Raw genomic sequence first — 26,579 nt, 5'->3', positions numbered from 1 at the left:
TGCTGTACTTTGCAGGCCCTCTCCAAAGCAGTCATCCATTTGTGGATGTCATCCCCATTCTGATATGGGGGGACTATCTTGCTTAGGTTTCTATGGTCATAAGACCTATCCCTATCTCTAGGAATGTTGCTGCCACCAGTGGGTTCTGACCCACACAATTTTTGCTCTCTAGCCAGAGCAAGCTTCTCTTTGGCAAGGGCAATTTCTTCCCTCTGAATCCTCAGATTAGCTTCCCTCATTCTGGCTTTATGCTCCTTTCTCTCAGGTGAAGTCATTCCCCTGTGAGAGGAAGCATTAGAGATGCTAGAGACATGGGAGTGGATGGATTCCCTTGAAGGGGATCTGTCCCTCCTGCTTCTCTGTGAATGCCTACTTGTGGGTCTGTATGGGGGGACCCCATGCAAACTCCCATGTAAACTTAAGTTAGCCTGGCTAAGTCTTCCTACTTGGCCCTGGCTGTCTACCTCTTCATCTGAAGTCTCCTCTGACTCCTCTGTGGTGGGTAGACCCTCCTCTGTGCCTAGGGCACCTGCCTGAGATGCCTTAAGAATGTCATACTCCTCTAGGAGTTGTCTTAACTGAAGGAGGGTAGGGTTTGCACCCTGTTTTATTCCTCTGGAGGTACACAAGTGTCTCATCTCCTGGAATGTTAAGGTATCATATCTAGAGGGGATCTTTTGCAGACCTGATCCTCCTGAGAGAGCATCTACTTGATCTCCTCTCAGAGACATGATCTAGTGAGGGTGTGGTGTGTGCACCTACCTACACTAGTTGTATCTACTAAACCTCTCTAGTAGTTGTAGTCAGGGTGTGTTACTCCCTTCAACCTACAACTACAAAGTCCAGTAGGACTTAAGTATAATAATCTATGTTATATGTACCTAGACAATATCTGTGTGATCTTTCAATTCAGTATCTCAAGATTACAATGGTATTACAACAGCAAGCTCAGATCCCAACCGCTGCTCACCAATGTGAGAAGTTGGCCTGATGTATGATGTCACTAGTTATAGTGTACACCTTATATCAGTCCAAATACCCTTATGGTGATTGGTTGTAAAGTCAACCTTATAGACCAGCTATCCTAGTGGTAGCATGGACAAGAGCAGTCTTAGGCTAAACTCTGAATGGCATGTGAAGCCAGCTGTGATACCATATATAATCCCTTGAATACCAAATGAAAGGACACCACAACAGATATATATATAAAATAAAGTGTATTTATTCTAAGCAAACCCTCAGCACTCTTTATGAGATTAGAGGTAAGTACAACACAGTCTTATTAATGCATACAGTAAGTCACACAGGTAAGTAATACAGTTAGGCCCTAGGGGCCACGCAAACCATATACTAAATAAGTGGTATAAGAACCACTGTCACGGAAATAGAATAGGCCTAGGCCTAGGGAATCGCTGGGGCTACACTACACTAGCGTTAGTTAGGAAGTGGGAGGCCCACGGGATTCGTGTGCAGAGTGGAAACACTCACGCGTAATGCGTAAAAGTCAATAGCAATAGTACAGTTTAGAAAACGATAGATTTAGGACACTTCCGGAGTAGCTAGGAAGTTGAGACTTGAAAACTAGACACTAGGATAGTCACTATCCTGATGAGCACCGGAGTACCCAAGTTACCTAGCCCACAGGCTGCGGGTGCATAGGGGTGAAGATGCGTCGTTTTCGTCGTCGACTCCTATGGATGCCTGAAGAAAGATGCTGACAGGCAGTCAGGGGAGAGTGTCCGGTGGATCCCAAGGCTGGGATCAAGAAGAGAAGAAACCTGCAAGCAGAAGGGACAGAGTCAAGGTCACTAGCCAGTGACCACGTGGAACCAGGAAGGAACCAGGTGATGTCGTGAAGAGTTGCAGGTGAAGGTGAAGCTTGTCGCTGCAGCCAGGAGGACCAGGAAGCGTCGAGGACGACCAGGACCAGGAGGCGAGCTGTCCCACGAAGGCTCTTGCTGTCGGCGGCGTCGAAGTTGGACTAGGACTCACCAAGCCTTGGCAAGCGGAACCCACGAAGAACAAAGGACTTGCTTCTGGTGCAGACCAGGAAGGTCTGGGGTGCTTCTTCTTTGCAGAGAAGCGGGAGCCAGTCTGGAGGAGCCAAACCAGCGCAGAAGATTTCAGGGTGCGTCGTCACAGAGGCCACTAGCCAGCGGGCAAGCAACCGGACAGACGCGGCAAGCAGGAAAATGCTGAAGGGCCCCACGCAGGACTCGTGGAGTGTGGGGGGCTGACCTTCGGTGCAGATGGTGCTTGGGGTTGGGGCTTCTCAATCCCCGGTGCACAACTTCGAGGGTACCTCAGAAGCTGCGCTGTAAGTTACTAGCCACTTTTCCCAGGTAGCCGGTCCCACGTCGCTCGTCGCCTCCACGGATCTCAGCTCTGCTGCAGATGTGGATGAGGGTCGGAGAAGTCTGGAAGTCAAGGCTCTGGTCGGGCTCTGCAGTCGGTTCCTCGTAGAACGGTCGCAAAGCAAAGGGTAGTCTCTTGATGGTGCCTGTTTGCACAGGGTAGCCACTCCTTGGCTACAAGGGAGATTCTTCGGTCTTCTTCTTTCGTCGAATGTCCAGAGTTTCTGTTCAGTTTTGCAGGTTCAGGATAATCTAAAGTCTTGAGGCCCAACTCCCACTCTTATACTAATCTGGGGGGCTGGGATACCTGCTAGGTCACGCCTTATGGGTGGGACCTGAGAGGGGGTGGTTACACCCACTTCCCTTTGTCCAGTTTCGCGCCAGAGCTGGGGCTGGAGTGCCCCAGCGCCGGTTTGAACTGGACTATGCAAGGAACACCTTGTGTGCCCCAGGCATGTCTCATTCCTTTCAGCCCACCCTGCCCCAATACACTAAAGGCTGTCTGGGGAGGTGCTAGCACCTCCCCAAGCAGGAAACCTATTGTCCAGGCCTCCCTGGCTGGGATCACTCCCAGCAGCAGGAGGTCAGACTTGTGTCTGTGGCAGCAGCATCCATTTTGTGATGCTGAGGCTTTGGTTAGAGTTAAACAGCAAAGTAGGATTTTAACATGTCTCTCCCTCTAGAAGGGAGGAATAATATCCTCATCACCAGAAATAGTATGGGGGTATTATTCCAAAGTGTTAGACACCTTACACGACATGTTTTGATAAAGCCAAACCATAGTTACCATAACCGTTTAAGATTATAAGGCACTTTAAGAGTATATGGTAGGCTATATCATAGAACAGCTATAAGGACATGGTTCCGAAAGCTGCAGGCAGGCTCACCTCATGCTAGAGCACCATCTCACATGTTACCAAGCACTCTGCCTCCAGGATTGTTAAGGCCTGCCATAGGAGTGACTGATAGGTACACATGTGTCTATATATAAGGGTAGATATAGGCATACTATATCTAAGCAAGGGGTGATTACACGACCTTGCCCCAGCTGAGTGATCAGCCAGTTGTGTCTGATTGGAAGGCCAGACCATGGGTGGCATAATACATGCTGCAGCCCCTGGGAGGCCTAGGGTACACCTATGCCCTGGGTACCTAGGGTACACTGTACAGGGTCCAATAAGGTGATCCTTACCAATTGGTTATGTACCTAGGGTACATGGAGTCCATTTTAAAGAGAGAGCAGACAGCCTGAGACCCTGAATGGCAGGATCTCAGGCCAACTAAGTCGAAAAACCAGCTAGACACTAGGCAAAAAGTTGGGGGTAACCATAGTCAGATATCCACCTTCCTACAGTCATCATATGTGTCGTCATTGTCTATTGGTGTAGGGGATGGCGTAGGAGAACGAGGTGGTTGGGGAGGAGGAGGTGGAGAAGGGACCCTAAGAGGTGATGTGGCTATGTCCCTCTTTTTAGGTGGTGGAGCAGGTGCAGGCATGTCCAGTGGTCTTTTTCTGGAACTCAGAGTCAATTGACCAGTTTTAGGGTCTTTAGTTAGAGTTTTTTGTTGAGAGTCTGGTCAAAAAAGCTCTTCTGAAGAAGGTTGGGTGTTCGGCGCGAGTGTGTCGGCATCGAGGGCTTTTTCGGCGCCGGCGTCGGCTCAGGAGCGGTTTTGGGCTTCGAGCCGTGTGGTTTACCAGTCTCTATGTGCTTCTTTGGTGTTGATGGTTTTTTCGACTCCGAAGAGTGTGAGTCTGAACTTTTGGGGTGTGGCCTCTTCGTTGGCTTCTTTGTCGGCTCCAAGTGTTTTTTCGGTGCCGGGAGTTACTGCTTGGTGTCTTTGGTGCCGAGGGCTTCGGGGTGGAAGTAGCGGTCGGCCCGGAGGATGGGAGTGGCTTCTTTTTTGGTGCCGATAATTGGGTTTCGGCGCCGGTGGCAGGCAGACTCGAGCCCGTGTCGCCGGAAGGCTTGGTAGGCTTCTTTGCCAGGCCCGAGGGCGGGGCATGGGAAGCAGTGTGTCGGTGTGCACCTGAGCCCGAAGGTGAAGGTGTGACCAAAGCCTTTGTTGTTGTAGGGAGTGGGTCGGGGTCGACGTCTCTACTTACGACCCGTTGAGCTGGAGTCACTTCTTCGACGTCGGAGTCATCGGCTTCAGAGGCGCTGATGAGGCCTTCTTCGACCCGCTCCTCTGGCACATTGACGCCCTCTTGGAAGATGTTGTCGGGGATCGAACTCGACGAGCGAGCCATGGTCCTTCGAGCTCATCGATCCCGGATGGTCTTCTTCGAGCGGAAAGAGGCACAAGCTAGGCAGTCTCTGGCCTCGTGCTCGGGAGAGAGGCAGAGGTTACACAACTCATGCAGATCGGTGTGGGGAAACTTCGACCCACATCGAGGACACTTTTTGAAAGGCGTCCTTTCCATGAGCCAGATGCCAAGGCTCAGGTCGGCCCGAAGACCTTCTTCGACGACCGGAATCGTAGACTTGTAGAGATGCGCGCCGATTATGGTTCGCAATCGAGACAATACCGTCGAAAGGGTGAAGAATTGCGTGTCGAAACAGGAATCGGTAACGGTTTCGAACTGGAGCGTGAGAAACACATCCGAGCCCGATGGCGGAAAAAAACAATCTGAGGATGGAGCCGATGCCCATGCGCACTATGATCCTAAGGAGGAGTCACCTATCTTGTGACTTCCAAAGACTTTCCAGGACAAAAACAAGTGCAAACATCCGGGCCCAACACCAGATGGCGATCTATGCACAGTGTGTAATCTGCAGCTCATATGCCTCGTAACAGATACATATATATGGCCATGGTATTCGTCCAGGGAGGAGGGAGGGTTGCTTATGACTTTGATGAGAATACCCCTGGAAGAGAACTAGGATTACAGGTAACTTATCCTTCTCTTCCAGGGGATACTCATCAATAGTCATAAGCACTGAATAAAGTAGCAAGCCCATCCCCATACCCTGCGTACGAATATCAGCATATCAACAACCATTTTACCAAAACATATATTACCCAAACAAATTTCTCAAGGATGCTTGTCCAAATTGACCATCTGCTTGAGTGTCAGAATAAAGGCAATAATGGCGTGCGAAAGTATAAACCGAACGCCACATGGCTGCTTTACAAATTTCCTGAATAGGTACATTTTTAAGCATCGCTATCGTAGCAGCTTTGCCTCTTGTAGAATGAGTCCTCAGCTTGCCCGGGAGCTGCTTATGTGCCAGTTGATAAGATAACATGATACATGACACTATCCATCTAGAAATGGACCTTTTAGAGGCTGGGAAACCAGTGTTCAATGGACCATAATTCACAAACAGTTGGTCAGACTTTCGTACACTTATTGTTTTATCTAGATAGAATTTTAACTCTCTTTTTAGATCTAGAGAGTGCCGCGCTCTCTCCGCAGGAGTGACAGGGTTTGAAAAGAAAGTAGGAAGAGTAATCGACTGGTTGATGTGAAACTCTAAAACCACCTTAGGAAGGAACCTCGGGTGAGTACCTATACAAATCTGTTCGTGTGAAAAATGAGATAAGGCTCTGTAGAGCATACGGCTTGTATCCCGCTCACCCTGTGAGCAGATGTGATTGCCACGAGAAAAGCAGTCTTCCACGAAAGATGCTGAAGGGAAGCTTTGTGGATAGGTTCAAATGGGGGACACATTAACTTAGAGAGGACCACATTAAGCTCCCAGGAAGGAGATGGAGACCCAACGGGAGGGTAAACCTTTTTTTGACCCTCCAGGAAATCCTTAACAACTGGCATCTGAAAGAAAGAAGCCTGAGTGGGAGACTTTCTATATGCTGTTATCGCTGCCAGGTGAACCTTTAAGGAGGAATATTGCAAACCTGCTTCGGCCAAATACAGTAAGTATGGTAACAGTACCTGTTCCTGACCTCGAATAGGGTCATGACCCTCAGCAGTACACCACATGTAAAAACGCTTCCACTTAAAAGCGTAAGACTTCCTCAAAGAAGGGCTCCGAGCCTCCTTCAAGATCTGCATGCAGTCTGGGGAGAGACCCAAATGTCCATATTGGATGAACTCAGGAGCCATGCTGCCAACTTCAGGGACGGCAGGATGGGATGGAACACCTTGCCGCCTGCCCTGGTCAGTGGATCCAGATGACATGACAACCTGGTAATTTGGACAGATGAAGAAGGTCCGGGTACCACCACTGGCGAGGCCACTCTGGAGCAACCATGATCATCTCTGTCTTGGATTCGTACAGTTTCCTGATCACCAGGGGAATGAGGGGAACTGGTGGAAAGGCGTAGAGTAATGTCTCTGACCAGTCTATCAACAGAGCAATCCCCTTGGATCCTGGTTCAGGGTATCTGGAGGCGAAGACGCGGCATTTTGCGTTTTCTGCATCCGAGATCTATTTCGGGTGTTCCCCAGCTGTGGAAGATGTCTTGCGCCACTTCTTGTTTTAGCACCCAGTCGTGTGCTTCTGCGAAATGCCTGCTTAGGCCGTCCGCTTGGACGTTGAGGACGTCTGGTAAGTGAATTGTGGAGATCTTCATGTCTCGTGCTAGAAGCCACTTCCAAATCTCCTGTGCTTACAGCGACAGGGGTCTGGACCTGGTGCCCCCCTGCTTGTTCAGGTAGTACACCGTTGTTGTATTGTCCATCAGAACAAGCAGAGCAGTCGATTTGATGGAAGGAAAAAACACCTTGAGAGCCAGATGCACCGCTCTGAGCTCCAGCATGTTTATGTGGTATAGTTGTTCTCTCTCTGACCACATTCCTTGGATCTGTAGTGACCCCATATGAGCACCCAATCCCTGAAGGGACGCATCCACCACCAGAGTCTGCTTGGGCAGTTTCTATTGAAAGGGGACTCCTATGAGGAGATGAGTCCGTCACATCCACCATCTGATGGAGAGCCGGACAGACAGAGGCAGAGTTAAAGTGTCCTCCAGCGATTGGAGATTTGGGTCCACTGATCCTCTAGAGTCTGCTGTAGAGGTCTCATGGGAAGTCTGGCATTTGGAACTAGAAAAATGCACGAGGCCATCAAACCCAGTAGAGATGAGACCTGCCTGGCCGTGGGCGGAGGTATCTTCAGGAGGGTCTGACACTTGTGGAGAATGGATGATAGTCTCTCCTCCGAAGGATACGCTCTTGCGTTTACTGTGTCCAAAGTTGCGCCCAGGTAATGTATCCTCTGTGTTGGATTGAGGATGGATTTTTTTAAATTGACGTGTAGACCCAGCTGATGTAGTTGTTGGATGCAGTAAGCGAGGTGCTGCTGTAGAAGAGTTGGAGACGCACTCTTGAGAAGCCAGTCGTCTAGGTAACGGTAGACAAAAATTTGCTTCCTTCTCAAGAAAGCAGCTACTACTGCCATGCACTTTGAGAATGTGGGAGGAGCCGACTTCAGATCGAAGGGAAGGACAGTGAACTGGAAGTGGTCTGACTGGATGCGAAACCTTAGAAACTTTCGATGCTTTGGCGAGATTGGGATGTGGAAATAGGCATCTTGAAGATCTATGGAACACATCCAGTCCCCTTGATGTAGATGCTGGATTATTTGATGTAATGCCAGCATTCTGAACCTCTCTCTCAGAATGAACTTGTTGAGAAGCCTGAGATCTAGTATAGGCCTGAACTCCTTGTTTGGACCTTTCTTTGGGACCCAAAAATATCGGGAGTAGAATCTTGTTTGTCTTCCTTTGGAAGCTTCTTAGTGAAGCGTGAGAGAGAGTCCCACAAAGAGTGGTCATACCAACCCAGTAAGGACGAGGCGCTGGCTACCTTCATATATGATGTTGAGGTGGTGCACATTCTCTTGCCGACAGAATCCATGGCCTTACTGTCTCTATCCGGGGGTACCGCAGATGCTGCTGCCCCCGTCTGGTTCTTCCGTGCCGCTGACACAATAACCAAGTCCGGCGGAGGGTCAGCCCTCAGAAAAAGGGTGTCCTTCTCAGGAGCCTTGTAGTTTTTAGTGAGCCGAGATGGGGCCGCCCCCACTGAGTAAGGAATTTTTGAAGAGCAGGCTCTAGCAGGCCAGGCAACAAGGGGAAGCAATGGACTAGATGAAGACCTTTGGTGAAGTGTTTCGAAGATGACTGACGTTTTAGCGGTAGAAACAGGCATCTTAATATGAAGCTTTGCAGCCCCTCTACATAGAACCTCACTGAAGGTCAGGTTATCCTCAATGGGCGATATTCTACTTGTAGGAGAGGAAGAAAGAGTAGGAGAGTAATCTACCTTTGAATCTGAAGACCACGAAGACCTATGGCTTCGTCTTCTAGGAGAGTAGTGGCAAGATCTGGATGCCCGACTCCTAGGAGAACGTGATGAGCGCCTTCTCAAAGATGGGGACCTTTGTGGAGTGCACGTCGCTCATGTCTTTCAGATGAGTGCACTGACTGAATTATAGGAGATCTGGATCTGCTAGAGGAACATGGCAGTCTTCTAATCCTGCGAATCTTCCACTCTCTTATGTCCCCCAGCCATCTCGAGGAGATATTAGTTGCAGGGGCTGGAGTCGGCATTGGTGAGGGTTCAGGAGTGACTTGCACGATCTGAAGTCCCGGAGAGGAAGAGGCACTCCTTGACATCACAACCTGGGCGTCCCGCGGTCTCTCCACGTCGCCGTAGGTCTCTAGGCAGGAGGAGACCCGTGATTGGAATGTGATCTCCTCGACGTCGACCTGGATCACGATCTGCTTGACCTCTTAGATCCAGAGGGTGTTTTGCGAGATGTCGATGTCGGTCTCCTCGACGGCGACCTCCTCGACGTCGACGTCCTTGGCGACGGATGCTTCGACGTCATGCACCTCGACGGCGAATGCCTGCGCTGATGCATCATCGGCGAACGACTGTGTCTCACCGGTATCGAGGCCCTCGGTGTTCGGCTCAACGTCGATGCAAGCGGACCTCTCGACGTCGGTGGTGTTCTTGACGTCGCCATTGACCGTCTCGGCAGTGGGCTTCGACGTTGATGAGTCGACGTCGAGCCACGACCTCTTGATGTCGAAGGCGAGCCGGAAAAGGACCGCCTACGCGTTGGTGTCGACTTCGTCCTATGGGTCTTCTCACCTGAAGTCGGTTGCTTCAACGGCAAAGGACGCCTCGACGTCGATTTCAACGCTGACTCGGAGCACAAAGGTATTTTGGATGTCGATCTGTACCTCGACGGCGTGCGAGACCGGTGTCTCCTTTTCTCACCTTTCTCTTTGCGCTCCAGCCTTGGTTGAGAGGAGGGCTTCTTTGAGGGATGTTCTTCTCGGCCACTTGCTGTTTCCTTTCCTCTCTCCTGCATACAGTGCAGCTTAATCTTCTCCCTTTTCCTAAGGGTTCTTTTTGAAAACTTGCTGCAGTGGTAACACTGTTCTGTGTTCTGGCTTGTGAGATGAAGGTAGACCAGCAATACAGACCGAGTGCGGGTCTGTTTAAGCCATCTTTTTTCCACAGGCCAGGCACTTATTAAATAAGGCCGGCATCATGACAGGAAAAAATAGCCAAAAATCTGAAAAAACAACAGGATTAGTAAGCTAAGTACTAAAGACGTCGAGTGAAACAAAAACATTTCACTTTAAACCAGAAAATAGTGATAAAAAACCCACTAACTGGCGAGCTCAATGCTCCAGGATCCTCACAGGAGCCGGAAAAAAGAACTGACCTAACTGTCACCTGTGGTGCATGATGGGAGCCTGGGGGTTCCTGGAGGTCTTATAGGCACAGCGCCAGTTTTCCAATTGTTTCTATATGCAGCATCTCTAGGCTAATCTGCCTCTATGATCTTGTCTTTTTACCTTTGAAAATAAAGGTTGTGTGTATCAAAGCAAACTCAAAGCAGTTTTCTTTATATTTGTCATAAGACTATCATGACTTATGTTTCTTTATATTTTCAAATGTAAAAGATTTACATTGCAATTGTGGCAGTTTTGAGCCTAGTAACATGTTTTCAGGCTGCATATGTATATATATGCATATTATCTATATATATGGGTATTCATATATATATATATATATATATTACCTACTGGCGGTCGCCAGTAGGTAGTTATAGTTAGGACCCCTTTTCCATAGGAAATCCGCAACATTCTATTTTGAATAACTTTGGCGCCAGTCGACGAATCCTCGCGAATTTTTCAAAATAGGTGGGGCGCTACGCTCCGCTCCTACCCTGAAAGTCTCGGGGGGATTCGTCAAGCGGGGGCTGAGATAAAAGGGGGGTCCCAAAACGCGTTTTCCCCATGCATTTTTCCATAGGACCTTTAGACACAGCTACAGCCCGAACGGCTGAACAGAATTACTTGAAATTTGGCAGAGAGGTAGCCATAAGGTCAAGGAAGTGCCTTTTGCAGGTCTGGTGTAAATCTGTTCAGTATTTCCGGAGAAAATAGCATTTAAAAGCATATATATATATATATATGCGCGCAGGGTGCGCGCACCGTGCGAGCACCGTGCGAGCACCCTAACGTGCGCGAGCGTAATTCTGATTGGTGGTTACATGTTAGTCAACGTTCGAAATCAGGAAGTGTCGGCCGCCATTTTGTTTGTTTTCAGTGCGAGAGTGAAAAAGGAAGGTGGCGAACGTGAAAAGGGGGCAGGGTAGAGAGTTCCTGACCCCCTAGCCTTTGTCAGGGGGTCCCTGAAGGACCCCGAAGGCAAAAAAAAAATTTTTTTTTTTTTTAAATCGCGGGGGTGCGCGCACAGTGCGCGCACCCTGAAAAACACAAAAATAAATTTTTTTTTTACAAAAAAAAAAAACATAATTCGCAGGGTGAAAACCAAAAAAAAAAAAAATAATAATTTTTAATACGTAGTTTATTGTAAAATAAATATATAAAAAATAATACATAAATAAATTAGCATTTAAAAAACCGTACAAATTCACTGAAAAAACCATAGGTTTCACACACGTTATAGTTAGGAATTAGCATTTAAAAAACCTTGCTAATTCACTGAAAAAACCATAGGTTTCACACATGTAATAGTTAGCTGGACATTTTACTGATAAAAAACCAATGAAATTCCCCCGTTATAGTTACTGTAGGCAACTATAACTCACGCGACCGTAATCCTCTGCTGATGACATATGTGTCTTTATGAAAAAAAAATATTTGTAATATATGTATAGCTAAAATTTAATGGAAGAAGACATGGGCAAATAAGTGTCTAAATACAGTATTAGCATCAGCAGAGGATTGCGGTCGCGTGAGTTATAGTTGCCTACAGTAACTATAACGGGGGAATTTCATTGGTTTTTTATCAGTAAAATGTCCAGCTAACTATAACATGTGTGAAACCTATGGTTTTTTCAGTGAATATATATATATATATATATATATATCCACATCAATGGGGTCAGAACGCCAGATCACACAGCAGCGGGTGCAGGCTACGGGCCGGACCCAGGGCCAAAATTCAATTTTGCACAAAGTTTAGTCGCACACATCAATCCTTCGTTTTAGATGTTTATTCAAAACAGAGCCAGTCTGTCAACCGACGCGTTTCGGCTTTGCAGCCTTTGTCACGGTAGGGAAACATTACTTTCATCATCTGTTTTATAATCACACTCATTAAGAGACAACCCCATTGCCTTCTGGGAATTGTAGTTTTTCAATGTTCCAATGACAGTTACAACCATATTATCGTTATTTTGAACTATCTACATTTTTACTTTATGGCATTTGCTGATATATTCAAACTGATTAGTGTCTATTTTATCACTAGGAGAGTTCAATTCTTTGTATAGTACATTTCTCATACAGTTACGTCACTGTCTCTCACTTGTGACCTCTATTTGGAGAAGGAAATAGCCTGGGGCCCCGATAATCATCTATCATTAGAAAAAATAGTACTATGGGTACGATTTATAGATGATTTATTTATTATCTGGGATGGAAAGAAAGAGGAATTTAAACAGTATTTTAATACACTGAATGAAAACCAAATTGGATTATCCTTCACATGTACAATGAGCAAGACCAGGATCAACTTCCTAGATACCACTGTGTATATAGATGAGGGAAAAATACAAACTACCTTACACAGGAAAACAACGGCTACAAATAGCATATTACATGCCAAAAGCTTCCATCCCCAACCTCTTATCAACAGCATCCCCTATGGGGAATTTGTAAGGATCAAAAGGAATTGCTCGAAAGAATCTGATGCAACCACTGAAATACAAGCAAGTGCTGAGAGACTAAAAAAGCGAGGATACAGACCGAGAATTTTAAATAAAGCCAAAGAGAAAGTGGAATTAAGAACACATGATGAAATTTTGATGTCCAAGACAGATGAAAACCAACAAACGAGAACAACAGAGGAGACACACGAAGGAGAAAATAATGATTCAAGGAGTGAACAAAATGGAAAAGCACCAAGACTCATCCTGACATATAGTAAGGAAAGTACGAAAATTACTAGAATTGTTCAAAAATATTGGCATCTACTGATACAAGACAATGATATTGGAAAATTAATCGGGATGAAACCTAAAGTCACCTACAGAAAAGCAAGTTCAATCAAAGATCAAATTGTGCGAAGCCATTTCACAACACCGGCGAAAGAAACATGGTTAACACAGCAACAAATGGGGTTCAAAAGATGTTCAAATTGCAAAGCATGCAAAATTGCCATAAACAAAAAAGAGATCTATGATCCTGAAGGCAGAAAAATAACAATAAAACAAAGAATTACCTGCACAACACAATACGTTGTATATGTAATCCAATGTGCATGCGGCAAAAAATACATTGGAAGCACCACATGCATGCTTAAGAAAAGGATATTAGAACATATCAGAGCAGTGAAGAACAAAGATATCAACTATGCAACAGCAAAACATCTTAATAAATGTCAAAACAGTGATTGGAGGAAGATGGAATATTTCGGACTGGATACTATACCATCAAATTTAAGAGCAGGAGATAGAAAAAAGAAACTGCGCCAGTTGGAGTCAAAATACATAATACGGCTACGTACAAAGACTCCGAGAGGATTGAATAATGACGAAGAGATGTACATTCATTTGTAAAGCTGAAACAGAGATAATGAGAGACTGAAAAAGAACTAAAAATCAGTACAAGAAATTATCCCCATATATGGCAGCAAGCGACGGGATACTAATCCAACAAATAGAGGTCACAAGTGAGAGACAGTGACGTAACTGTATGAGAAATGTACTATACAAAGAATTGAACTCTCCTAGTGATAAAATAGACACTAATCAGTTTGAATATATCAGCAAATGCCATAAAGTAAAAATGTAGATAGTTCAAAATAACGATAATATGGTTGTAACTGTCATTGGAACATTGAAAAACTACAATTCCCAGAAGGCAATGGGGTTGTCTCTTAATGAGTGTGATTATAAAACAGATGATGAAAGTAATGTTTCCCTACCGTGACAAAGGCTGCAAAGCCGAAACGCGTCGGTTGACAGACTGGCTCTGTTTTGAATAAACATCTAAAACGAAGGATTGATGTGTGCGACTAAACTTTGTGCAAAAAAAAAAAAAAAAAAAAAAAAAATATATACATATATATATATATATATATATATATATATATATATATATATATATGGCGGCCGCCGCTTCCTGGTTTCGACCGATTCGAATGTTTACTAAGATCTAAGAGCCAATCAGAATCGCGTAAGCGCACCGTAAGCTGGCTCAGATATATATATTGATTTAAAGGCTATTTTCTCATATTCTACTGAACAGATTTACACCAAACCTACAAAAGGCACTTCCTTGACCTGGGGACTACCTCTCTGCCAAATTTCATTAAATTCTATTCAGCCGTTCGGGCTGTAGCCCTGTCTAAAGGTCCTATGGAAAAATGCATGGGGAAAACGCGTTTTGGGACCCCCCTTTTATCTCAGCCCCCGCTTGACGAATCCCCCCGAGACTTTCAGGGTAGGAGCGGAGCGTAGCGCCCCACCTATTTTGAAAAATTCGCGAGGATTCGTCGACCGGCGCCAAAGTTATTCAAAATAGAATGTTGCGGATTTCCTATGGAAACGTGGTCCTAACTATAACTACCTACTGGCGACCGCCAGTAGGTAATATATATATATATATATATATATCCACATCAAGGTACTCAAAGCTTGAAAGAGCCTCACGCAGTGTGTTTTCTTTTCCTCTTTATTGGCAGACTGCGGGGAAGTAACACAGCTAGTTTCAGCATAATACGCCCATTATCGCCATACGCGTTTCAGGAGCCTCGTCCCTTGTTCACTGGCTAGGCATCGTGGAGAACAGGTAGGTGGAAGATCCTGGAAGAAGCACAAACAGACAACAAAAAAGACTTGCAAAACAGCTAGACCAGGAGCAACTGGAGTTTTCCTTGATGCAGTCTCGGTTCCAGTCGAAGTCCAACTAAGTCCAAGTATCCAGACGATTGAAAAGCAACGTAGTTTCAGGGTCGAGTTTGGTCCCACACGGGAGCCCTCAAATACCATAAGGAAAGGGTTGGGACGGCTCAGGGATTCCTACCAGAGGACGGGCTGGACAGAGGGGAGCATACTCCCCTGTCCTTTGTCCAGTTTCGCGCCAGAGCGGGAACCAAGGGTTCCTGAACTAGCTCAAACCAGAGTATGCAAGGAGGACATCTAATGTGCCCTTCATAAAAGTCTGGTGGCACTGCAAAGTGCCCCCACTCCAGCCGAATACACTAAGTCCCGTCTGAGAGGCGGTCACACCTTCCTGTGTCAGGAAACCTATTGTTCTATCTTCCCCTGCTCGAGCTTGGCTCAGCAGCAGGAGGGCAGAATCAAGTCTGTGGTCGGCAGCAGCACTAGCCTGCTTGCAGACCCCGGAAGGCTGTTACCGGGAGTACAGGGGGGTCCCCAATCGAACCCCCAGTACATGGGATTATACTTCCAGCACCGGAATCGGTGTTGGGATATGATTTCAACATGTTTGATACCAAACATGACGGGGTTTGGTGCACCCACTATATAGTTAGATACGTCCTCAGCATTGGCTTCACGAACATTTTTCCCTCAACTGAGAGCCAGGATCATAGTCCCCATTGCTCTCCAAGACTGCTAACATGAACCTCAAAACCTGATGTTTACTTTCTCTCTCCAGCCCGAGAGTGTGGTTTCAAAAGCGACCTACAACAGAATGTCCACCACATTGGCTGCACTTTAAAATGATGTTAACACAACATAACAATAGTGGCATCACTTCACTAGTGACAGAAGATATAATTCTACAAAGCTTAACAATGAAAATACATTTAAAACCACTTATTTTATTGGAGACCACAAAGCATTATACACATGGATCATCTTTTAATGCTTAATTATTCAGTGACAATGCCTTAAAAATAAAAGGAAGAGGTGAACCAAAGCAACAAAATAAGTTTATATTCACTTTAGACATGTGACAAACCAGCTACAATTAGAACAATGACTGTACAGGGAATTCATTGTTTCATTTTAAGAATATCCCTCTTCACCATGGCATTAAGATTTATCTCTGGATGAAATGAGCATCAGTGAACATAAATGATCTTTTCTGTTAAAAAAGCAGTGCGATCAGAAATTGTATACTACCCAAAAGGCACCTGAAACATTTTAGCGTAAATACAAATCTGAAACGGAGAAACAATACAATTCCAGGAAGCACAAAATGCAGAAATCTTCACACTAAGTACAAGAAATTAGGTATTAGCCCTGCAGAGCTAAATATCTAAATATAGATGATGTTTGTTACAAAAGAATAAAAACCCTATCGTTTTAGTCTTGCTTCGAACACCACCCAGAAAGGTTTTGCTTCCTATGAATTTTGTTCTGGATCAAAAAAAGACAGCAGTAACTTTTTGCATGACATTTAAAAAATAACCTGGAAGTAGGAAATTCACTCCTGAGTAATGATAGATCCTCACTCGACTGAAACTTCGGAAAACCTGGTTGATCCCTCATTAAGTGGACGTTATTTAAAAGATTATGCTTTATCTTATCATTGTGCTTGTTGTCAACGGTTTTGCTCTTTAATTTTCTGCTTTCTTGGGCCTTGCCCCTACTCGCCATGTATTCAATATACATATAAATACCACAAACAAATAAAATACACGCAGTTCCCTTTTAATAATAACATTTAGCAAACGGGTAAAAACATAAACAAAATATATAACACTTGTTTACCTGAGCTATGAACTTTTCCCTTGTAGAAGAAATCTGCAACTTTGGTAATGGCTTGGGGATTGTAGATTATATTTAGAGGTCTAGTACTGACTTCCAGTCTTCTCTCAAAGTTACAATGCAAGGGATTTTTCTCATACAGCATCTCAAAAACTGGGGCGTCAGAACTTGCTGTTGAGGAAAGTTAATAGAGTTTAAAAGGTGTGTCAATATAACAAGCATCATTTGGTACGTATCTGTGGGTCGTTATTACCTTAAAGGCTCTCATTCTGAGGGTGCAGGGAGTACTAGTTTGTAAAATAGAACTGGGGAAAGCTGTTATGGTGCCCTATGATTTTCCCACTGACTCTTTTCCCTCACATTTCGTATTGTGCTTGTCAGAATGGGGATCACAACAGAGGTCGAGGTGGGCGGGAACGGATAGCACGACGTGTCCATAGTTTTTGATTAATGAAAAAATGTTGCCTTTTTTTTGGTAAAAAGATAACTATCCCACTGTTAATTCCAATAGTTTAAATGCTTCAGCAGAAGTGTCATTCAGTGAGTCTCCTGTCCTCTGAAACCGAGGGAGGGGCAGACAGCTAAACAAGCCTTCCAGCCAAGGTCACTGCTTGCCTGAAAGAAATGCCAATGTGAGCAACAAGTTAATTTTGCAAACGTAAGGGGTAATATGCAAATGTAAAGGATGCTTGGGAACTCGTACTGGCTTTAATTGATTGAATCACTTGAAGCTTTGGGATGATAGAAATTAATTATTTTTCAGTGGTAGTGCAAAGAGTTCACAACTGAGCTGTGAAGTGTGTGCTTTTATTTGTAAATGTATTTGTATAGCACTTACTACCCTTGACGATGTGTTAAAGGGACAGTTATCTAAAAGAAAATGGCATTACTTACAGTCTGGGTATTACTAAAATCTATATTTTGTAAGTACCATTTCATCTTAAACCTTTTTGTGCAATTTGTAGCCAAGTATCTTATACTGTGTGCAATGCAAGTTTAAAATAATGACCTACATATTCATAGTGTTTTCCATCACAGGCTGAAACCTCGTAGCACAAAAAATACCCAAGTCACTATTCTCCACTGCACCAAGATTTAATTATATGGCTCTCTGGTTACATACAGACCTCTGCAGTGCATTAATAGGAGTTTCCATAATGAACTATAGTGCATCTCCCACTTGTGGGAAAGTGCCACTTTTTGACATGGTCACCACCACTTTTTGCCTACTGGTACTGATGAACAAGTTACTTACCTTCGGTAACGATGTATCTGTAAGAAACATTAGTTAGTTAGATTCCTCACCTTAGAATATCCCCAGGCGTCAGACTGGATCCGTCAGATTTTTCGTCAGCAATACCCCTTGCGCGTCGCTAGGCGTCGTCTGCGGCTCCGCGTCCGTCGTCGGCGTCGTGCGCCGGAATGACGTCGTCGGAGTACTTAGACGCCGCCCTCGCGCGCTGACGTCAGTTCTTGTACATAGCTTTCCGCGCCAGGAACGCAGAGCCATGCAAAGACCGACACTGGTGCCAAAAATAAAATCTAGGGGCCTGAAAAGGATAACCTTAACCCTAGATGTCAGTTCGCAGAACGGGCAGGATGGGTGGGTCGGTGAGGAATCTAACTAACTAATGTTTCTTACAGATACATCGTTACCGAAGGTAAGTAACTTGTTCATCTGAAAGAAACACGTTAGTTAGATTCCTCACCTTAGAATAGATACCCAAGCAATACCATCCCCGGTGGTGGGTCTGCAAACCAAGATCACACCAGAAAGTCCTGGAGGACAGAACGGCCAAAGAAGCCATCCCTCCGGACTTGGCTGTCAAGGCAATAATGCCTGGCAAACGTGTGTAGCGAAGACCACGTCGCCGCCTGACAGATGTCCTGCAAAGGGACACCCCGTCCCAAAGCAGTAGTAGCCGCTGTGGCCCGAGTGGAATGGGCGCGCAGCCCAACAGGAGGGTCCTTTTTTGCCAAGGAGTAACAAATTTTGATGCACAAAACGACCCACCGAGAGATGGTCCGTTTGTGCACCGCTTTCCCCTTCTTAGCACCCACGTATCCAACGAAAAGTTGGTCGTCCACCCGGAACTGCTTTGTGCGGTCCAAATAAAAGGAGAGCGCACGTTTTGGGTCCAGACGGTGGAGCCTCTCTTCCTCTTTGGAAGGATGCGGAGGCGGAAAGAAGGTGGGCAAGGTGACAGACTGCCCAAGATAAAATGGAGTCACCACTTTCGGAAGAAAGGAGGGACAAGGCCGAAGGACAACCTTGTCTGGATGAACAGACAGAAAAGGAGGCTTTGAAGATAAAGCCTGGAGCTCACTCACCCGTCTAGCCGAGGTGATGGCTACCAGAAAAGCAGTCTTAAGAGTCAGAAGACGAAGAGGACAATTGTGAAGAGGCTCGAAGGGAGCGCACATCAGGAATGTCAAGACAAGATTCAAGTCCCACTGAGGCATTACAAACGGGACAGGAGGGAACGTGTGAGTAATGCCTTTTAGAAAGCGTGTAACCACAGGGGACTTGAAAAGAGAAGGCTGATCAGGAAGCCGCAAGAAGGCAGAGATGGCAGCAAGATAACCTTTCAGGGTGCCCAGGGCAGAGCCCTGCCGGGCCAAAGAAAGAAGAAACAGTAGAACCTCAGAAAGAGGGGCGGAAAGGGGATCCACAGCCTTTGCTGTACACCATGCCACAAATTTGTTCCACCGGCAGGCGTATACCGTCTTTGTGGAGGGACGCCTGGCTGCCAGAATGATATCACAGACTTCAGGGGGCAAGTCAAATGGCATCAACTGCCGCCGCTCAATCTCCACGCATGGAGGTGGAGGCTGGACAGGTTCGGGTGGAGGACCGTCCCCTGCTGCTGCGACAGAAGATCCTCCCGAAGGGGCAGACGTATCAGAGGATCGGTCAACATACTGAGTAGCTCGGGATACCAGTACCTTCGTGCCCAATCCGGAGCCACCAAGATGACTCGGGCCCGGTCGTGCCTGATCTTCTTCAGCACTCTGGGCAGAAGTGGTATAGGCGGAAAGGCGTACAACAGACCGCAACTCCACTCGTGACGAAAAGCGTCGCCGAGCGAGTGCCGCCTTGGAAATTCCAACGCGCAGAACTGCTGACATTGCGCGTTCTCTTCGGTGGCGAATAGATCTAACCAAGGCTCTCCCCACTGCTGAAAGAGACCTTGCGCCACTTCGGAGTTCAGACGCCATTCGTGATCCATCATGCACCGGCGGCTGAGTTCGTCTGCTCTGGCGTTCAGAGAGCCCGCCAGATGTTGAACCACTAGGGTGACGCCCTGGTGTTCCAGCCACGTCCAGAGGCGCAGAGCCTCCTGACAAAGGGTTCACGACCCCACCCCGCCCTGTTTGTTGCAATACCACATGGCGGTGGTGTTGTCCGTGAACACCTGCACGACACTGCCCCTGACAGAGGGAAGGAAGGCTTTCAGTGCAAGCCGGATCGCTCTCAACTCCAACAGGTTGATGTGGAGACGAGACTCCGCCGGAGACCAGAGGCCTCTGATCTCCGCCTCTCCCATATGGCCACCCCATCCCAGGAGGGACGCATCCGTCACTACGACATGCTCCGGTTGGGGAAGGGAGAGGGTTCTGCCCATGACCCAATCGCGGTCCGTGAGCCACCACTGCAACTGCTGTGCAGTGCCCTCCGAGATCAAGACATGGTCGGACAGGTTGCCGTGATGCTGGGCCCACTGAAACTTCAGGTCCCACTGCAGAGCCCGCATGCGCCGCCTGGCGTGATGCACTAGTAGGATGCAGGAGGCCATCAGCCCCAGAAGCCGCAACACTAGCCTGACCGAAACCCAGGATAGAGGACGAAAGATGGGAATCAGGGCCTGAATATCCCGGACCCGCTGTTCCGGTGGATAGACGCGGAACTGCGCCGAATCGAGAACTGCTCCAATGAAGAGGAGCGTCTGAGAGGGACTCAAGTGTGACTTCGGCACGTTGATGGAAAATCCCAGCAAATGCAGGAGATCCGCCGTAGTCTGGAGGTGGGAGACGACTGTCTGGGGCGAGCCCGCCTTCAACAACCAGTCGTCGAGATAGGGGAAGACTGGAACCCCTGATCTGCGCAGATGAGCTGCGACCACCGCCATCACTTTCGTGAACACCCGAGGGGCACTGGTGAGGCCGAAGGGGAGCACGGTAAACTGAAAGTGCTCTTGGCCCACCGTGAACCGCAGGTAACGCCGGTGGGCCGGCAGGACGGGGATGTGGAAATATGCGTCCTGCAAGTCCAACGCTACCATCCAGTCTCCAGGGTCTAGGGCAGCTAGAACCTGAGCCAACGTTAACATTTTGAACCTTTCCTTCCGGAGGAAGGCATTGACGTTCCGGAGGTCCAAGATAGGGCGCAGGCCCCCTTTGCCCTTCTTGGGCACCAGAAAGTAGTGGGAATAACAACCACGACCTACTTCTGGGCTCGGAACGCGCTCGACGGCCCCCTTGGCCAAGAGGGCCGAAACTTCCTCGTGGAGAAGATTCAAATGATCCCCCGAGATACGGTGGTGCTGCGGTGGCATGGCTGGAGGGGTCGTCTCGAAGGGGAGGGAGTAGCCCCTTCGGACGATTTGCAGCACCCACCTGTCCGATGTGAAGGACTGCCAGTGGAGCAGGTGATGGCGAACTCTGCCGCCCACTGGCGTGGAATGGGCCTGAAAGCTCGGACTAGGAAGGCTTTGAGGCGGATGCTGCCGGGGTGGATGTGGGCTGACCGCGTCGTCCTCCAGAACCGCCTCGGCGGAAACCACGTCCGCGACCGCGCGCAGGTTGGTTCTGCGGCTGGTGGCTAGGCGCACGTGAGGAGGCACCCCTTCCTTGGCCACGAAAGGGGCGAAAGGCGGAAGTTTGCGATCGCGGGGACGAGAGGCCCAAGGACTTGGCCGTAGCCCGGGAGTCCTTAAAGCGATTCAGCGCACTGTCCGCTTTCTCGCCAAAAAGGCGAGTGCCATCAAAGGGCATGTCCATAAGAGTGCTCTGAACATCGCCCGAAAATGACGTGGACCGCAGCCAGGCGTGACGTCTAAGCGCCACTGTGGTAGAAATTGCCCTACCCAGCGAGTCCGTAGTGTCAAGCCCACATCGGATAGCGTGCCGTGCTGCATCCCTCCCATCGGCCAGAGCCTGGGTAAGTCGTGTCTGGACCTCCTCCGGACACAGGGGGCAGCACGTCCTCCACCGTATCCCACAGAGAGTGGGAATAACGGTCCAAGAGACAGGCGGTATTCAAAGACCGCAAGCCCAAACTAAGGGAAGAGAACAGCTTCTTGCCAAACTGTTCCAGTCTCTTGGAATCCCGGTCCGGCGGAGCGGTCGGGAAGGAGGATTGGGAGGTAGAGGCCTGGATAACCAGGCTCTCGGGGGTGGGGTGTTGGGACAGAAAACTGGGGTCGCCCGGAGCAGGGCGGTGGCGCCTGGCGACGTTCCTGTCCACAGGAGGAACTGTGGAGGGCTTGGACCAGGTGCCCTGCAGAATGTCAATGAGGGCCTCATTGAATTGCAGCAGAGGCTCAGTGGAGCTTGCTGCAGACTGAAGCACCTCAGTGAGGACGTTAGTCCTCACAGCCACGGCAGGTAGCTCGAGCCCAAGGGCTGCGGCCGCCTTTGCGCAGCACCACAGAGAAAGCAGCACCCTCCTCCGAAGCCACAGTCGGAGGAGAGATTAATCCAGTGTCTGGAGAGGTATCCAGACCACTGGCCTCCCCCAGTTCATCTGCCCAGTCCTGGGACAGCTGAGCCTGAACGGCCATAGGATCCTCGGATCCCTCCCAGTTGTCCCCATCATCCGATTCCTGGTATACAGGAGGAAGGTACGGAGCCGGGCGGTAGACATAAGGTGTCTCTAGCGGCCGTAGCGGCGCCGGGCCCGGAGCGGGACTGAACCGGGGCTCGACGTCGAGCGGAGTCGGCGTCGGGGGTGGTACCGGTGTCGACGCCGGCGGAGGAGGCGTGACGAGGTCGACCGGCGTCGGCGGGGACTCGGGAACGGGTCCCTCGGGCGCTTGCGGCGTCGAGACCGGAGCCGTCGACGGCGCCGGGGCCGCCCTGCAAGGGCAAGGCAGCCCTGTCGGGTCCGCGGGGCCCGAAGGCGCGCCAGCGGGCGTCGACGGCGGAGCCAGGCTCCTCATGGCCGAGAGGAAGGCACTGACCTCCGCCGGCGTCGCGTTAGTCCCAGGGACCGGCGGGTATGGGGACTTGCGCGGCGCCTGCGGCTCCGCCGGAGCCGCAAGGGTGGAACCACCCTGACCCTCAGCCGAGTCGCGCGACCGGCGAGGGGAGTCCGAAGAGCGGTGTCGCCTCTTGGACTTCTTGGAATGCTTCGACTTACCCGAAGACTTGGATCCCGACGACCGATGGTGACGTCGGCTGCGGCTCCGCGACCGATCCTTGGACCTCCTCCTGGACCGGGATCAAGAGGCGCGCGGAGCCGAGTGGCGAATCTCGAGAAGCTTACAGGACCGCTCCTGTCTAGCCTTCGAGGTCAGGGCCTTGCAGTCCGAACACGACTCCGCGTCGTGGTCGAGGCCCAAGCAGTAAAGGCACCGGCGGTGATGGTCCGTAACCGACATCAGGCGGTTACAGTCAGCACAGGCTTTAAAACCAGGCATCCTACCGGCACCGGAGTCGAACAATGATCAAAAAGGATCGAAAAAGTTAGTCAAAAATTGACTAAAGGGGTAGCTCTCCCGGATCTGCGCTTACTGGCGCGGAAAAAAGAAGAACTGACGTCAGCGCGCGAGGGCGGCGTCTAAGTACTCCGACGACGTCATTCCGGCGCACGACGCCGACGACGGAGCCGCAGACGACGCCTAGCGACGCGCAAGGGGTATTGCTGACGAAAAATCTTCCGGATCCAGTCTGACGCCTGGGGATATTCTAAGGTGAGGAATCTAACTAACGTGTTTCTTTCAGATGTTCTTGACTGGATGTGCACTGGGTTCCTGATAAACAGACCACAGTGCCAGTACTCTTTCCCTAAAAACTGCAACATGCTCAATTGTACCCAATTTGGCAAGGACTTTAGCACCCTTGTAAGTCCCTGGTAAATAGTACCTATGGTAAACGGGCATGGGTACTAAAGAGGAATCTTATGGGCTGCAGCATGCATTATGTCACCCAAAGGGACCCACACAATGATTGCATGCAGACTGCCATTGCAGGATGAGTGAAAGGGCACAACGCCTTCTGAAACAATCACATTGCACACTCCCTGTCTGCAAAGCCCAGATACACTGCATGTCTTATACGTAAGTCACCCATACAGCAGGCCTTAGAGCCCTATGGCAGGGTGCATTATCTTACAAGTGAGGGGATATCTGCATGAGCATATATGCCCCTGTGATGTCTAGTTCCATTACTAAGACATTGCAAGTGATCAGGAAGCCATCTTAAGTAAATGTACTGGGCACTGGTCATAACGGGTTACCCAGCTACATAATGGTCTGGTATCAAACACCTCTCAATAAATCTATACTGATGCCAGTATCAGATTTATTTTGACATATACCCAGAGGGCACCTTAGAGATGCCCCCTGAAAACCTTCTAGTCTTCCTGCCAGAGTGTTGGCTGACTGGTATCGTACAACCTGCCGGCAGAGACATATTTCTGACCCCCCCTATAGGTGAGAGGCCACACTCTCAAAGACCAGAAACAATGCCTGCTCCGGAGGAAGGTGGTAACAACTCCTCCAGCAGGATGGCTAGTGATGTAGCATATGAAGGCCAGAGGCTTCAAAGCCTCTGCCGCCTTTGATATGCGACAACGGCTTCACCCCAGATCTGGGGAATGCAACCCCCTACTATAAGTAGCCCATTGGTTACTACCCTACACTCCCCTAAAATCAGTATTTAGGTGTCCCCCTGACACCAGGAAAGCAGATTTGTCTACCTGGGAACAGAAGAAGGACAAAGAAGAGCAGTCACCACGAGAAATGAGGACTTACCCTGAACTTGGCGCCAAATCCTGCCTTGCTGCTGGAACCTTGACAATTGCAACGACCCGGCTTGCCCAAAAGCTGTGTCTCCTCCCAAGTTTTGAGAGTACTGTCCAGGCTTTGCCAACCACAAAGTATCTCCCTTGGGGTGGAGAAGCCATTCCCCCTGCAGCCGCAGGCATTTACCTGGTTCTTGGTTTGCTGGCCATCAGGCCCACTTGAAAGCATCTCGCCATAAGGAGGTCACCATGGATCCCAGAGGTCAGCCTCATCTCTCCAGCAAGTTTTGAGACCAAGACACTCCAGGAGCCTCTCTGCACCAATACCCTGGGTACCGGAGCATTTGTTGCAACCAAGGTTTGTTGGGTGTCCAGCCCATACACCACTGCCACCAAAAGCTGACCTGCTATCGAGGGACTTTAGACCAACGAGGCCTACACGAAGAGTGGCCTTCCTGTGTTGTTTTCTTTCCCTCTCCAGGTCCACCCAAGAACCGTGAGAGCCTCGAATGCAAGAGGGCAGGCAGCCAAACGCCTCTGCACCCGAGCCCTACAGTCCGGGTTCACGTAAACAAACTGTGTCCCATTTCTCTAGAGACATTCATGAGCTGACTTCCCCTGTGAGTTCTGCCTGGCTTGTCCCCACTTGCAGCCTTTCTTTTTACAGGTACCCTTCCACTGACTTCATCGTCTAGAGCTCGAGGCTACCAACGTGACCAGCACCTCTGCACCCAGACACACCAGGGCAGGTTAAACTGAACTGCAGGTGGTCTCTTGGATCTTGGCCTTAAGCATCTTAAGTCCTTAAAGGCACCTTCAAGAAACATTTGCAAGAATAAGTATGCAGTGACATTACCACGTTTGAGGCTCATACCGTTATTTCACTATTTTACAGTTTTACTGTACAATCTATATCTCCGAAAGTACTTACCTTATTCTGATGATCTTGGTGTCTAAAAATAAATAAAAATCTGTACTATGTTTCTAAATTGGTCTCGGATTTCATTTTGAGTGTGTCTCATTTATTGACCCTGTGTGTGCAACAACTGCTCAACACTCCCCTCTAAGCCTAAGCTGCTCGACCACAGTCCCACAAACAGAGGACTTGGGATTATTAAAGTAAGTGCCAGTAAACCAATAAGGGTTGTCTAGACTTTTTGCATGGTGTACCCCTACATTGGTACACTGCATAAAAAGCCAGCTTCCTACACCACTGAGTAACATCTTTATTTTTATTTTTTTTCATTTAGGCTGCACGTTATTTCATATGTAGCTACCTGACGGCAAAAGACTTAAAAAATTAAAAAATATATTGTTTTTTTAGCCACACTTTTGACATCGCCCCCACGCTCACCGACCCGGCCTCCCATTGCATGCAGCATCACAGTTCCCATACTTTTTTAATGCATTTAGACTGCTGGATAACATGCAATTTTGAGTTAATAGCGATGAAAAATACATGTTTCCAGCATTCAACCAGTGAAAGCTGGAATGTGGAAGCCATTCTCACACGGGGAAAAAAAAAGGTGAAAAAAGCTGAGCAGGAGTGAAATTATAAATACAACTCAGAATGTCATATTCCTTATTAATTTGGAACGAGGCGAAAGGGTTCCTGGTCTGACTCCTCAACATTTTTAGGTATGAAGTGCAGTGGCGCTAGCTCTATTCATGTCAAATATATTGTAGCCTAAACATATATAAATGGATACTTAAAAAAGGAGCTTTGGGACAGGCCTCTTCCAGCCATTGCTTTTCATGGTGTCATTCACATTTTTTTTATCAGCCCCTCAGTTACCCTAAACAACGGGCAAAGGGAGAGCCTACTTCAACCCCTGGCTCTCTTCCTACTGCCATCAACCTTTTGGATCAGTCAACAGGCTATCCATTTGAGTTTGGTGGGCCAGGCAGTTTGAGTGAGAGCATTTCGCTCTTTTACTCAGCATCTGCAGTGGGAAGGGCAAGCATCGAAAAGAAAAGTAGTCACTTCAGAACAACGTTTTTTCTTGCCGGACTACTCATGGACCATAACAAGGCAAAACGCTTTGGCTTCTGGAGTAATTGTCTTTGAGCTCGGCTGCTCAATTACTCTCTGGAGTGCTGGATCGCCTCTTTTCAATTTCT

General features: G+C 48.2%; 1 protein-coding gene across 2 annotated transcripts in view; it reads right to left on the bottom strand.

The window, feature by feature from the left end:
- VPS13D (vacuolar protein sorting 13 homolog D) overlaps positions 1 to 26,579 on the bottom strand; it is a 2,738,381-nt gene that overhangs the window by 2,462,131 nt on the left and 249,671 nt on the right. For both annotated transcript variants that reach the window (XM_085608633.1, XM_085608634.1), the window contains exon 16: positions 16,496 to 16,663. In XM_085608633.1, the coding sequence (XP_085464759.1) occupies positions 16,496 to 16,663 (168 nt within the window). The remainder of the gene's footprint in view (positions 1 to 16,495; positions 16,664 to 26,579) is intronic.

Source organism: Triturus cristatus, chromosome 1_2 (assembly GCF_964204655.1).
Source record: "Triturus cristatus chromosome 1_2, aTriCri1.1, whole genome shotgun sequence".
Classification (NCBI taxonomy): domain Eukaryota; kingdom Metazoa; phylum Chordata; class Amphibia; order Caudata; family Salamandridae; genus Triturus; species Triturus cristatus.
The sequence above is the reverse complement of the archived record's forward strand: the minus strand, read 5'-3'. Positions and strand labels throughout refer to the sequence as shown.